Raw genomic sequence first — 14081 nt, 5'->3', positions numbered from 1 at the left:
TGTGTCTCAGAAAAGCCTGTTTTCTGGGAAACCTGTTTATTCTTCTTCAGGCAGATATGGGCAACCCAAAGGAGGATCAAAAACCAGACTAGTGGTGAGCTGTCATCTGAGTCAGGAGCAAGCATGAGGTTCTTTCTTCAAAGTCAGGCTTATACAAGTATTACAAAAGTCAGCTCAGAAGGCAGAGCTGATAAAAGCCTTGGTCAGTTCCATCACCTGGGCTATAGATTGATGAACGGGTGTCATAAAAAGAATCACCCATGAGCCCTCCTACTTGTAGTGGAAGAGGTTGACTAAAGGGACATCTTCCACTTCATAATTTTCAGTGCAAGGACTGGCCCCCACCACCCAGATCTTCCTCTTTAGATTTTATGTACCTTTCATGCTAATGCTGGGTACCAATACTGTATTTAATCCTAACTCACATTGCCCATTTCTGGGGATTGGACTTTGATCAAAAGCACAATAATCCCATTCACAGAAGTACTTTCAGCATTTAGGATGTTGTAAAACCACTGCTCACTCACCCTTGTGTTTTGTCATTTGACATTGTAGTTCTGTGTCCCTGCTTATTGGCCATCACCCTTTCATCCATTGGTCTCTTAATTTGTAACGTATTTACTCTCTGTTCTTTAACTCCCTAGTGGAGCCTGAGTTTGGTCTTGTTCTATAAAATTTTCCCAAACGAGTATTCATTGAGCTGAGCTCTACCACTGTGTGGTTTCAGTTTATCTTTGGTGTTTAAAAATAAAAGTTTGTTTTTTGGAACTTACAGTTTTATGAAGATAGATTAATATAAGCACTATCTAAACTCATAGTCTGGGGGAAATAAGATGTGATGTTGTGCCCTATTTTTCATGAGTTTTCACTCACTGCAAAACATTTACGAGATTAAAGTAAATGAACTTGACTGGTCTAGCAGAATGGATTAAATTTGGGAAAGAGCCATCCCCCAAATAGGTTCCAGGTTTGCTAATATATGAGCTGTGGTTTGCCATTGTTTAAATTTTTTTTTTTAACTTTAAAACCTTCCAAAATGGTAAAGTGCTGACAAGATTATACCTTTAGAGAACCTTGCGTCTTGCAATAATTAAAATTTTTTTTTCTTCTCTTTAGTGTACTAACTCCTATACAAAATGTATTTTGGGAAGCTTGACTCAACCGTAACAATCCTTTTAACTTTTTTAAATGTTTAGACTACATTGAGAAAAATGGCTTCATTTTTTGAGCGATTTCCTTAATTAATCCCAAGGGGGAGGTTCCTCGTGGGCATCATGTGGCAGGGATGGGGGACACTGAGATGATTTCTTTTCACGAACTTTATTGAGAAATAATTTTACATGCCAGAAAATCCCCTCGTTATAAGTGTGATTCAGTGATTTGGGTAAATTTGTAGTTAATCATCATAGCAGTCCAGTGTTAGGACATTTCTGTCACCATCCCCAAATTCCCTCTTCTCTGTTTACAGTTAACCCTCTGCCCCCAAGCAACCACTGTTTTTTGCTTTTTGTCTTTGTAAATTCCTACTGTTACCTTTTATCTAAAAATTATGAAGGAACATTATTCCGCATTTTACTTTGAGAATAGCATTATTTAACATAGTACATATTTCTCAATGCATGAACAGATGATGCCTGCTGATGGCAACAGAGAAGAGTCTTGATTCCCGTTAAGCTTGTGCTCCTGGGGCACCTGAGTGGCTCAGTCGGTTGGGCTTCTGACTCTTGGTTTCAGCACAGGTCACGATCTCACAGTTTGTGAGCTTGAACCCCACTCCGGGCTCTGTGTTGACATTAGGAAGCCTGCTTGGGATTCTCTCTGTCTCTGCTCCTCTCTCTGTCTCTACCCTGCTTGCGGGTTCTCTCTCTCTCTCTCTCTCTCTCTCTCTCTCTCAAAATAAATAAACCTAAATTTTTTTTAAATAAAACAAAATAATTAAAAATAAACAGGGGCACCTGGGTGGCTCAGACAGTTAGCATCCGACTTCAGCTCAGGTCATGATCTCACAGTCTGTGAGTTCGAGCCCCGTGTCCAGCTCTGTGCTGACAGCTCAGAGCCTGGAGCCTGCTTTAGATTCTGTGTCTCCCTCTCTTTCTGCCCCTCCCCTGCTCATTGTCTGTCTCTCTCTGTCTCAAAAATAAATAAAAACATTAAAAAATTTTTTTAAAAAATTCATGTGCTCCTAAGTCAGAGAATAGTTCTGGCCTGAGTTGACACAACCATCTTTAAGTAGACAGTAATTAGAAGTAACTGTCCCATTCACGTGACTGGACATGTAAGATGTGTAAGAAGAACTAGAACTTCAGAGCTCTTGTGTCTAGTGGGCTTGTCTATGTCAGTACTACTTCGTTTAGGAAGAAGTCCTTTCTGCATCCACAGGTGCAGCTTAAAGAATGCATCGAAGATCTTCCTGGCAAATTGGACACCCAATTAGCAGAATCAGGATCGAACTTCAGTGTCGGACAGAGGCAGTTGGTGTGCCTCGCGAGAGCCATCCTCAGGAAAAATCGAATATTGATCATTGATGAAGCAACGGCAAATGTGGATGTGAGGTACAGAACCGGGGTCCATGAACCTTGGAATCCAAACTTTAAATGTGGTAAATGGGAAACATTTAATGCTGCTGAGAAGTGTTTCCAGGTACTCTCTTTGTCCCAGAGATATCATTGGTAATGTTAATTTTGGAAAGCAGGAAGAAACCAAAAAGAAGTTATACGGTGATAACGATATTATTAGGCATCCTAAGACAGCTAGATTTCCTCAGTGCTACTCTTGGTAGTTTCAAACAAGTGGAGGGAAGCATATTTAACATCGTCATATGCAAAACAGGAAACTTCTGAATAGGTTTTCTTATACTCAGTTTTTTAAGAACTATCTCATGTTTTTGATTTTTAAAAACATTATGAAAATGTCATGATTGTTTTAGGGCTTAAGTCTGCTTCTCCTGTCTTTACTGAACTAAATCCAACTTTTTTGGTTCCAGAACGGACGAGTTAATACAAAAAAAAATCCGTGAGAAATTTGCCCAGTGCACTGTGCTGACCATTGCACACAGGTTGAACACCATTATTGACAGCGACAAGATAATGGTAAGACCCTCACCTGTGACTTTTCAGTTTTTTCCATTTATGTTCAGTTTTTCAGCTTAACCTTCCTTATACAACCTGATAGAAACCTCTAATAAGTTCATTTTCTGTTAATTTTTCCTCTCATTCCTGATAGTGACTCAGGTACTTAACTATACCTTCAGAATGTGCTATTAAATAAACTAATGATTTCATATTTGCATATTAAAAGTTTATTTGAATTGTCCTTTTCCTTTACCATGGCCAACCATGAAAATCTTTCAAATTCAAGATCTGGCCTCTTCTTACAGAGGGGTAAAATAGTACTTCTCACCATGTCACAGTTGTTTCAGTATTTTGGATTCTCTTAATCAAAAAGTTACCGTTTCATTTAGGCTGCCAGGATGTTATTGGGTAAGTTGCAGAATTTCTTGTCTGTCAGGATGTTCACAAGATGCACTGACAAAGGGGAGTCTATGAGGGGAGAAGCCGTAGTCAGAAACATAAAGTATTTCAACAGAAAGGATTTAATGTAGGAATTGGAAGGCTGCAAAAGTGGAAGAGAAAAACTGGGGTAATGATTTTAGGAAGCAGGTACTGAGCCCCAAGACAGATCTCTAGACCTGAGAACTCAGAGGAAAGACCCTAAAGACTCATGCTCAGACCTCCAAGGAGAGTCACTGCCCAGCCGCTGGTTACATTTGTGAGGGACTACATTGAGACTAGTTCTCAATGTGTGTTCTAATGGAAGAAGGGGGGTGGTGCCAGGTCCCGGGCCCCAGGTGATGTTGCAGGAGCAACATAGGCCATGGCGACCATTTGCTCTGTGTCTCACCTTCAACACCCCCTTCCCCAAGTGCCCCCTGCTGGTGGAACCCAACAGAGCACCAGCCGGCCAAAGCTCTCTGGAATGTGGTTTGCAGAAAGCAAATGAGCTGAGAGTGTAGGAAAAATGGTGGATCTGGGGCTGAGACTAGGTGACCAAGCAGCAGGTCTCTTACACAGCACAGCCAGGGACTACACACAAGGCAGGCTTCAAGCTTTGGTCTCTGGAAATCTGTGCAGTATCTGCCAGGTTTGATTGGCTTTTTCTTTTTCTTTCTTAGTAATTCAGTCCTTCCTTCCTTTTCTTTTATCCTCCCTCCCTTTTTTCTCACCCTATCCTCCTATATTTTTTCTTCTCTTTTCCCTCTTTTGCTTGCTCAGTTTCAGTTATCTTAGGATGTGGTTTTATGAAATGATAAGGAGGCCATGCCTCAAAGGAAAACCCTTTGGCTACAAATAAGCCCAAGGAATGCACGTATTATTTTCAGGGTAATTCCCAGTCCATGGCAACGGGCTGATTTTCACCTGTCTCATGGATGCTGACCATTGTTACCAGACACCACAGTATCTGGTGGTGCTTTGATTAGTGGTGAGGAAGTAAATAAAGAAGGCCTACACAGCGTGTGAGAGGCAACAGATAGGGTTAACTAAGTTTTTGATGATCTGTACTAAACAGGTTAGTAATCAGTAATAAGCAGTAATATCCAAGCTTCCTTATGTCCAGTGAAAACAGAGCTGTCCCTTTTGACTCTTTGGGCAGTTTCTGGAATATTCCCTCCCACCCCGTTTCACATGCATTGTCAGATGGGATCGTCAGTGGCAGCAGTGAGAAGATAACCGGACTCTCCACAGTGAAGCGGTGCCTTCAGCCTTGGCACTCCCCAGGCCTAGACACTGTGCAGTAATGAGCTCCGACGAGGTTGGCGACAGGAGCTGGGTGTTCCCAACCAAAGGGATGCTGTAGGCTTCAGGCAGCATGGCTGGTGTGGACTAGGACACCTAGAACTAGGAAGCAAGCCACTCCAGCAGACTTGTGAGTGACCATGTGACATTCCATGATGGCAGGACAGTGACTCTTAGATTCCAGAAACGTTGTGTGGCATTGGTAGCATCCTTATTCCTTCCTTTTGAATGGAAACTGGAAAAATAACCTGTGATTTCTACTTGCTACCTGTCACTTGGTTCTTGTCTCTCGGCTTTGTATTTCACAGATTGTCCCCAGAAGCCTCCTTTTTCCGCAAAAAGTGAATGACGCTAGAGTTTTCCCTGTTTGAAGTGCTTTGCCAGGCTTTGGTTGCAGTGGCAGAAAGCTGGCTTGATCTCCAGCTCAGTGAAGAGCACCTTCACATCAAACCTTTGCTCCTAAATGTACCATATAGATTTATTTCGAGGTTTTGGTGTTACAACATTTTGGTGGTAGTAGCTTCTTTTTATCATCTCATTCTTAGAAATACTGCCACCTTAGAATGCGGGGTCGTTTAGGGAAACAGCAGAGAAGGACAGAATTTGACAGACTCGTCAGCTGGTCATTCCTAAATCTTGTTTTTGGTCATTCCTAAGCCTTACCCATTTGCATTACCCATCAGCATTTGACGCACACATGTGAGCTTGAGTATCCCCTTACCCAGTGCGCCTCATTGCCGTTAGCAAAGTATGTCTGTGTGTTTAATGCTTCCCGTACGAGTATCTCCTGATAAATTTCAAGAAGCTCAGATTTTTCTCTCTGGGCCAGGGGTCTTTGTCCAGATCCTTAATGTGGTTTTGCAAAGCAGTTTACAGCCCCTCCCGTCCTTTCGAACCTGGCCCTGCTGTGTTCTCTTTCTTTCCTTAAAGAGAGAGTTAAAATCGCTTATTAAAACTGTCGGTTGTCTTTTGGTTCAACTGGATGTTGGTGGCTTAGGCTAAGGCACCAGCAGTGGAAATGGTGAGATGGTTGGATTAAGGGCAGATAAACGACGGTGTGATGGGCGGAGCCTGGGGTGTGAGGGAAGGGGCCTGAGATTTGGAGGAGTTGGGGAGACTGAGGGAGAAGTCAGTTTGGAGACAGGAAGCACAGGGTTCCTTTTAGAGTCCGTGACCATTGCTGGGAAGGACCTTACTTTCCATGGTGGGCTCTGTGTGTTCCTGTGGGGCTGCTGCTCCCACTCCCAGCTCCAGTGATGAGGGACCTTCAGTCCAGCCCCCCCCCCCCCCCCCCCCGAGAGCTTGTCAGGGACATCACGGGCAGGTGAACTTGGCCACCTGCTTACATCTTGGTCAGAGCTGGTTTTGGTTTGCTGACTCCTTTGACAGGGAATGGCAGGATCAGACCTCGGGGGATCCAAGTGGCACTCATTCCGTAGTTCATCATCAGGGAATCGTCCCTCTGTGTTCCATCCACTCCAGGGAGAAGCCTTCTGTTTTATTCTAGAACTTCTGATTACTAGTTGGCTTTTTGTCTAGCAAAACACCATAAATAATGTTCCTTCTTGAACCTTTGATTTTTGGATCAATCTTTTTTTTTTCTTGCTGGCTTTAGAAATACCCATTTACTTTCCAAAAGCAAGTGATCATCTGTTCTGTTATTCTGAAAGCTTTAGGGACATAAAGACGAGTCACTCAGCGGCAAGGCCTCCTGCTCCAGAGGGTGGCGGTCGCTCACGGAGGGGCTGGGGAAGTGACGGATGCTAATGAAGGGCATAACCACAGCCTTGTCATCGTAAAGTCGTGTAATTGCACGCGCTCACGGTGTAATAATTACATTTTGTTGCACTGGTGAATACTTCTGCACAAAGACGTATGGATATGGTTTTGTTTACTGTAAGTAAATCAAACAAAAGGCTTGTTGGGAAACAACTGTGACCTAATTAATAGCTTTGTTTATGTGTTGGCTCTCCAAAGGGATTTACCCAGTTTTGGTTCATTAAGCGCCATTAATGTGTTAGGCTTAGAATTCTATTTTACAAAGATGTTCTCTCAATTTTAACTTTATTAAACATGATGTAGTCATAATGACAGCTAATTTAATCTTCCTCATTTGCTCAGTTGCCACAAAACAGTGGAGCAAGACAGACAAATTAGAAATCCTCTTTCTCCTAATACTCACCGCTGTCTCTGCATTAAAGACAGCTCTTCCCTGTAGTTTTAGGATTAGCTGGTTACTTGTGACCTGCCGTCTCTTCAGCCAGTGGCACAGCGTTTTTCTCTCGTCTCTGTGTCCCCTCAGTCCTCACTGCACCCCGGATTCTCCCTGGCAGCAGCAGCAAAGGAAACACCGGCAGACATACAGCTGGTGCAACAACACTGTGTCTCTGCTCAGCATTTTCACTCCCAGGACTTAGGGGGTCTGGAGAAGGAAAGCCGGGGCTGAGAAACCCAGATTCTACCTCTCTGCTTATGAGCCACCTTACAGTTTTCTAATCTTTACCTCTCATCCTAAACTCAAGCCTCTTTTCAGTAGAGTTTTCCCCAGAGAAATCAAACCCACACACTGCTGTCCCATACCCACCTGGGAGAGCACAAACACACCTCAGAGCTACCTGGAGTTTTATTTAAATTCAATTTTTCACCTTCATGGAACTTGTGATAAGCCTGTATCTCAGAACGTCACAGAAGAGAAAAGCTCCTTAAAAAAAATACACCAGGAGATTTCCACTCATGTTTTCAGAGGGAAAAATAGCTAACATGAAGGTTGAAAGCACAATCCGGAAGAAGAAATACTTTAGGAAAGGAGGTGTGTGCTTCCATACAATAGCAGGAATTTGGGGAGCCGCTGTGGCAGTCGCTGTGACCTGGCCTTCATCTTTCCCAAGTCACAATGACTGACCATTTCAAGACCTAACAAAGGGTTTTGAGTAACACTTGCCACCGTATCTTATCACAGAGAACCTCACAGCCATCCACCTTACCGGTGAGGGACCCAACCCAACTCCCAAGCTTGGAGAACTGTCCCTATGCCCCTTTGTCTCCAGGCCACCTAAAGCAGATGTCTGAAACTCAGATCTTCCCACTCTGCTTGCTGTTAAGTGGGATCTGCCTCTGTTGCTTATTGCCGATCGAAAACTTCCAGGCATCTCTTTCCTGTTGTCAGGTTTCTTCCACCCTGTCCTGCACACCCCCTCCACACCCGCCTCTCCCTGCAGCCACCCCACCATCACTGATACAGCATCCTGGTGTTTAAAATGGATTAGATTATTTTGCAATGGGTCCATTTAATTTTTATATCTAGGACAGCTCCCTGCCATATCTGCAGATACACAGGCCTGATAAGCACATCTTCATGGAGTTTATGTAACTGACTGACTCATCCAATATAATGGATTTTTCCTTAACCAGCGAGAGCGCGCGAGTGATTTGAGGTTGGCGTTCCTGGAGAGATCCTGGCACCATAGGATTGCTCTCACACCAGTTTGAATGTGTGGTTTCATTTGTAGTTTAACTTGGGTTATAGGGGGCGCAGCAGGAGATCACAGGAGCCTTTTCTTACAGTTATGGAAGATGTTAAAGATAAAAACTCAAAATTATACCTGTTTTTCTGTACATAAAGAAAATTTGGAGGGGTGCCTGTGTGGCTCAGTCGGTTAAGCGTCCGATTCTTGATTTTGGCTCAGGTCATGATCTCAAGGTTCGTGAGATCTCCTGAGGTCTAGCCCCGTGTTGGGCTCTGCGCTGACAGTGTGGAGCCAGCTTGGAATTCTCTGTCTCCTTCTCTCCCTGTCCCTCCCCGGCTTGTGTGTGAGCATGTGTGTGCTTGCTCGCTGTCTCAAACTAAATAAACATTTTTTAAAAATTGGAGTTGCTTTGTGTGCAGTTATCATAAAAGACCTGGAATCTTTGCTCAAACCAGTAAATGTAAAGGCAAAATGTGTACAGTTCTGTTCCAGGACTTTCCTCAGTCTGCGCCCCGAGGGGCTCTGTAGCGCCTGGCCTGAGTCCTGGCGGCTCCACACTCTTGTTTCTGCCAGTGCTTTTTTTTTTCTTCTTGCAGTATAGACACTTGCAGTCTTTCTTCTCTTAGTACAGGCTCCCGAATGTCAGGGGCTGTGGCTTAACTCTCTTGTGCCTCTTCCCCAGCATCTGTCATGATGACACGAATGCACTTAAGTATGCGATAAATGTTTGCTGAACAAATTCAGGAATTAATGAAAGTTTACTTATTTTCCTCAAATGTGTTTTTGCCACATATTACTTGTTCTTTATTAATCCTGAAAGTTTAATAAAATTGGTTTTCTTTTTCTGTGAGTGTCTACCAGGCACACAGTAAATAATGTGAGCCCCAAGTATAATAAAAATGTAGGGGGAATTGTTTACATTTATAGGCATATTTTCTTAAGTTATACAAAGTTAATGTAAGGTATTATACATATAGAAAGGTATCTTAGAAAATTGAAGTTAGGGGCGCCTGGGTGGCTCAGTCGGTTAAGCATCCGATTTCAGCTCTGGTCATGATCTCACAGCTCGTGAGTTCAAGCCCCACACTGGGGGTCTGTGCCGACAGCTCAGAGCCTGGAGCCTGGTTCGGATCCTGTGTCTGTCTATCCACCCCTCCCACATTTGTGCGCGTGCGCGCTCTCTCTCTCTCTCTCTCTCTCTGTCTCAAACATTAGGGGAAAAAAAATTGAAGTTAAAATTCTCATCTCCCTTATATTGTATCTGATAATAAATAATCTAAATGTCTTTCTCTGGGAATGCACATGGAAAGAATAGGGGTTCGGACCTGTGTTTGAACCCCACTTCTGCCATCTACTGATTCAGTAGCCTCAGCTAAGTTACTTAACACTTCTGCACCCTCAGTCTTCATCTCTGGTTGTGAATTTCTGGACAGAATGTATCTTGCTCATCTTTGAATCTCCTATTCTTAAAACAGTGCTTTGATATTAGGTGTCAGTATTTCCTGGATGGATGGATGGGAGAATGGAGGTTAAGAAGGAAAAAATGATAAATAGGTGGTGGGTGGAAGGGAGGGAGGGAGGAAGGAAGGAAGGGAGGAAGGACATTATGTACCCTGTGTACCTTGAGAATTAACAGCAATGTCTACAAAGCATGTAGTACAATGAGTGTTCAATCCACAGCTATTTTCTTCTTTTCCAAATTCAAAAGACCACTATTTTAGTTACGAGGTGACTTTCTAAAATATTATCTTAAGGTAGTCATTCTTTGTTAAATTGCATTTATATTTAATACTCATAAGGCTCAAAGTATTTTGACCAAAATAAATTTTTTGGTCATTTATATTGTTAACTCTATTGCTTTTTAAGAGCATTAATTTTTTTCTGGATCTGCCTTTTCAGACACTGATCAGTTCTGAGAACTGCTCATCTAGTGGCATTTGTGTGTTTTCAGACGGTAGGAGAGAAAATGGAAAAATGTGCTGTTCATTCAAATTTGAGTAAAGTAGGAAGTTGGACAAGGACGAAATATCAGTAAATAGTTTCATTCCATTAAAAGTTACATACAGCCTTGATAGTTGGAGAACTCCTTTTCCACCAGCTCTGGTGATTTTTAAAAGTTGTTGCTTTTGCAGAATATCAGGTTCTTCATTGTATGAAGTAATTTGATTCGCTTATTTACTTAGTCTTCAGCATGAGAGAAACCTGTATTTTAAAATTGGTTTTTTTCTTCTTCTTCAACGTCAGGAGGAGTGGCTATGCTCTGTAATGCTATGCTTAAGTAAAATTACACATTTGGGGCATCTAAATTGGATGCCAAATTATAGGACGTTTTAATTATTATGTGGATGTGACAGATTCAATTATTCTTGAACTCTTTTGAGAAAGCTGCCCTTAGCAGTGATTCACAGTAGTAAACAAAAGATTAACAGGAAAATGCCCGTTATGAGACTTAATAAATGTTTCCGATTAAATACCACGGGACAGAATTAACTGCAATACCTAGATGTGGACAAACAGCCTGTGTCCGGCTTAAGAGTTTCAGCATATTCCCTTAAGATAAATTTACTCTAAATACAGCCTAAATGAAGAACTAAGTACCACTTAACATCAGAACTGTTTTCCTAGGTACATCATCTGGGCCAATGGTTTCAGACTCTTTTCTTCCCTCCCAAACCATTAACCAGAGCTACTAATAAGTAGAAATGCAGAGTTAAGAGCCCCTTCCTCTCCCTTTCAATTTCCAATTAGTGGACATATTAATGAGCAATAAAATGGCTTGAAAGGCAGGCAGCCGAAGAAAGAGAGAAAAGGAAGCAGGAAAGATACTTGTGCAAACAGATGCTCAGATCCTCTACAATTGAGATTGGGCTGCCCCCGTGTGCTGTGCAGGCCATGATCGCTGGAATTTGGAGCTCAATTTCTTAATTACTTCTTTAGTCTTATCCAGAGAGAAAATTGGATTTCTAGAGATTTCTTCTGTGCAGAGCAATTATGCTAAAGCTGCTTAGGGAGCAGCTCTTTTAGCCAGCCTTTCACTCCCAGAATAATAAGTTCCCACCAAAGCCAACTTCAGGATGCACCTTAATCTCGCTGACGGGTATTTTGTCCCCTCTTACCAGCTGACATATTCCAGGACCCTAAAGAAATTCCAGAAGCATTCACTCCTTTTCCAGATATTGCTCAGATTCTGTCAGACCAGCTTAGCAGCTAATTTGCTCTCAGCTCACTGCCATCTGGCCTGGATGACATCACCCTACTTTTTCATAAATTGAGTTTGATTTTCCTAAATCAAGAAATTTCCCAACTCTGAATGTATGTATAAATAACCCTCAAAGCTCAGAGTCTGAGAGCTAAAAGCACTAATAACAACCCCAAAAGCCTTTGGCAGAATATAAAACGCCACAGGACTGCTGAGTGCCCATAATCATAGTCTAAAACTTTCATTTTCTTCCTTTCCTATAACATTATAATAATAAAAGGTCGGGCTAGGCCTTTGTCTGCCTAGTAAAACAGGGTAATCAAACCGTTTAAACACCAGGCAGGCCTACCACCCAAATGGATTCTCTCTATTCTCCTTCTCCGGCCCCTTTCCGAAATATTGTCTGGCTTATAATATGTTACTGCAAAACATTGTGTGCTAATGGGTTTCTTTCTGCTGATTAACAGGTTTTGGATTCAGGAAGACTGAAAGAATATGATGAACCGTATGTTTTGCTGCAGAATGAAGAGAGCCTGTTTTACAAGATGGTGCAGCAGCTGGGCCAGGCAGAAGCCGCTGCCCTCATCGAAACAGCAAAACAGGTAAGCGGGCCGTGAGGAGCGGTAATTAAAGCTCATCTCAGCCCTTCACTCCTCGCAATCTGGCACGAGGGGTGCTCTAACAAGCACCCTGTGCCCTTCTCAATTATAAGCCTTCGGAGACAACGCTTCACGACTGGGTCTTAACAACACGTCCCAGGTTGAAGTCAGGTCTGCTGAGAATGGGCAGAATCGGTGGGGGAGTGGGGGTGCCCCAGGTGCGCATGCTCGCGTGCGCAGGCACGTGGGGGCGCTGCGGGGCGCAAGCACCTGTGCCCAAGAGGAGCGAGAGATCCGATTCTAGAGAGATGTCACATGTTGAACTCCATGCTTTCAGATTCTCATGTGGCACAGAACTTCCACATTTTGCAGGCCCGTTACATTTCATTCTAATCGGCGCTCACATTTGAGTTGCAAATAACGGTCAAGGCACATCCAGGAAATTTTGAGAGTTTGAGAAAAAAAGAATGTGGGATGTTGTCCATTGGGTCTAGAAATATCTAGCAGGGAAATGTGTAGGTTGCTTTTCTGTTTTATAATTTGCAAAGAAAACCACATGATACGCTTCTTGCCCAGGTTTCTCCCTAATTCGTGGTGGTTTAGAAGAAGGCCTAGTTACCCCCTTGTGCTTCCTCTGCCTTCTAGATGATGAAACGGTCATTGGGATGATCAAGAATCTATGTTACCTTGGGGCGCCAGGCTCATGCTCACTCTCCCAAAAATAAACATTAAAATTAAAAAAAAAAAAAAGAATCTCTGCCACTTTAACGCTATAGTCTGAGTGGTGCTTGGAGATGTACAAAGCATTTTCACAGAGATGATGTGTGTGCAAGTACTAAGCACTGTACGTGGTGCTGATGTTCAGTGAATAACATTCAGAGTCGGGGGTGGGTGAAGGGTATTGAAGAGGGCATCTTTTGGGATGAGCACTGGGTGTTGTATGGAAACCAATTTGACAATAAATTTCATATATTAAGAAAATAAATTAAAAAAAACATTCAGATTATCTGGTATCTTTCCAATAAGTAATGTATTTTCTCATTCTACACGTGTGATGTGAAAACTGCGGCCTGGCTTAAGGGACTTAGCCAATGTCCTGCAGCCACCTGTAACTCTTTCTGATACAAGGTGGGGGTTGGCTTGATGGAAGGAAGAAAGGGAAGTCAGGTGTTCTTGCCCCTTGAGGTGTGTGGTTGGGATGGCATGGGATCAGTAGTCTTGAAGCTCCCCATCAGAAGTATTTCTCCCTGGGCATTATAATCATAGGTGCATTTTTCTGTTCATCCTTTTCTGCATTTCCCAGATTTTCACTGCAAGAGAAAATTACTTGTGTAATATCTTAAGTATCTATTAAAGACAACAGGAGAAAAATCTGTCCCAGTATCTAACAGCCCTTGTGTGTGAGAGATTTATCCAAAACACAGCTTAAGTTCTCTTCTGTCACTGTTTCGTCTCATCCCTCCAACTCAGAAATAAAGAGCTATAACTGCCACTGTTCGTAGAACATTTCTTCAAATGCTGCTTCATCCTCAAAAACCGTTCAGTAAATGTGTATGTGTGCCCGCAGTATCGTGCTGGGGACTAACAAACGTGTCAGATGTATTTCTTAGATATCCCCAGTATAATAAACCCAAGAGCTGAGAAGAGCAGAGATGCTCCGTTTATGTGCTGAGCAATTTGGAGGTGTGGGATGAGGCTCTGACACTCATCGTGCACCGTGTGTGATGTAGGTTCTCTTGTCTTGGTGCCGGTGTAAGAGGCTGGGAATCTGAAGGGCGCCTGCGTGGCTCAGTCGGTTAAGCATCCGACTTCAGCTCAGGTCATGATCCCACAGTTCATGGGTTCGAGCCTCACATTGGGCTCTGTGCTGACAGCCTGGAGCCTGCTTTGGATTCTGTGTCTCCTTGTCTCTCTGCCCCTCCCCACTTGCACTGTCTGTCTCTCAAAAATAAACATTAAAAAAAAAAGGCTGAGACTTTGAGAGGGGAAGGAAATTGCTCAGAGTCACACAGCTGGCTGGATA

At 43.0% G+C, this 14081-nt stretch overlaps 1 protein-coding gene across 5 annotated transcripts in view; it reads left to right on the top strand.

Annotated features, from left to right (window-relative positions):
* Window positions 1-14081, top strand: part of ABCC4 (ATP binding cassette subfamily C member 4) — a 262924-nt gene that overhangs the window by 236593 nt on the left and 12250 nt on the right. For 4 of the 5 annotated variants that reach the window (XM_023252655.2, XM_023252659.2, XM_023252652.2 and 1 more), the window contains 3 exons: window positions 2380-2552; window positions 2984-3089; window positions 11927-12061. In XM_023252655.2, the coding sequence (XP_023108423.1) occupies window positions 2380-2552; window positions 2984-3089; window positions 11927-12061 (414 nt within the window). The remainder of the gene's footprint in view (window positions 1-2379; window positions 2553-2983; window positions 3090-11926; window positions 12062-14081) is intronic. The other variant, XM_023252657.2, reaches the window with a different exon arrangement.

This window comes from Felis catus, chromosome A1 (assembly GCF_018350175.1).
Source record: "Felis catus isolate Fca126 chromosome A1, F.catus_Fca126_mat1.0, whole genome shotgun sequence".
Classification (NCBI taxonomy): Eukaryota; Metazoa; Chordata; class Mammalia; order Carnivora; family Felidae; genus Felis; species Felis catus.
The sequence above is the reverse complement of the archived record's forward strand: the minus strand, read 5'-3'. Positions and strand labels throughout refer to the sequence as shown.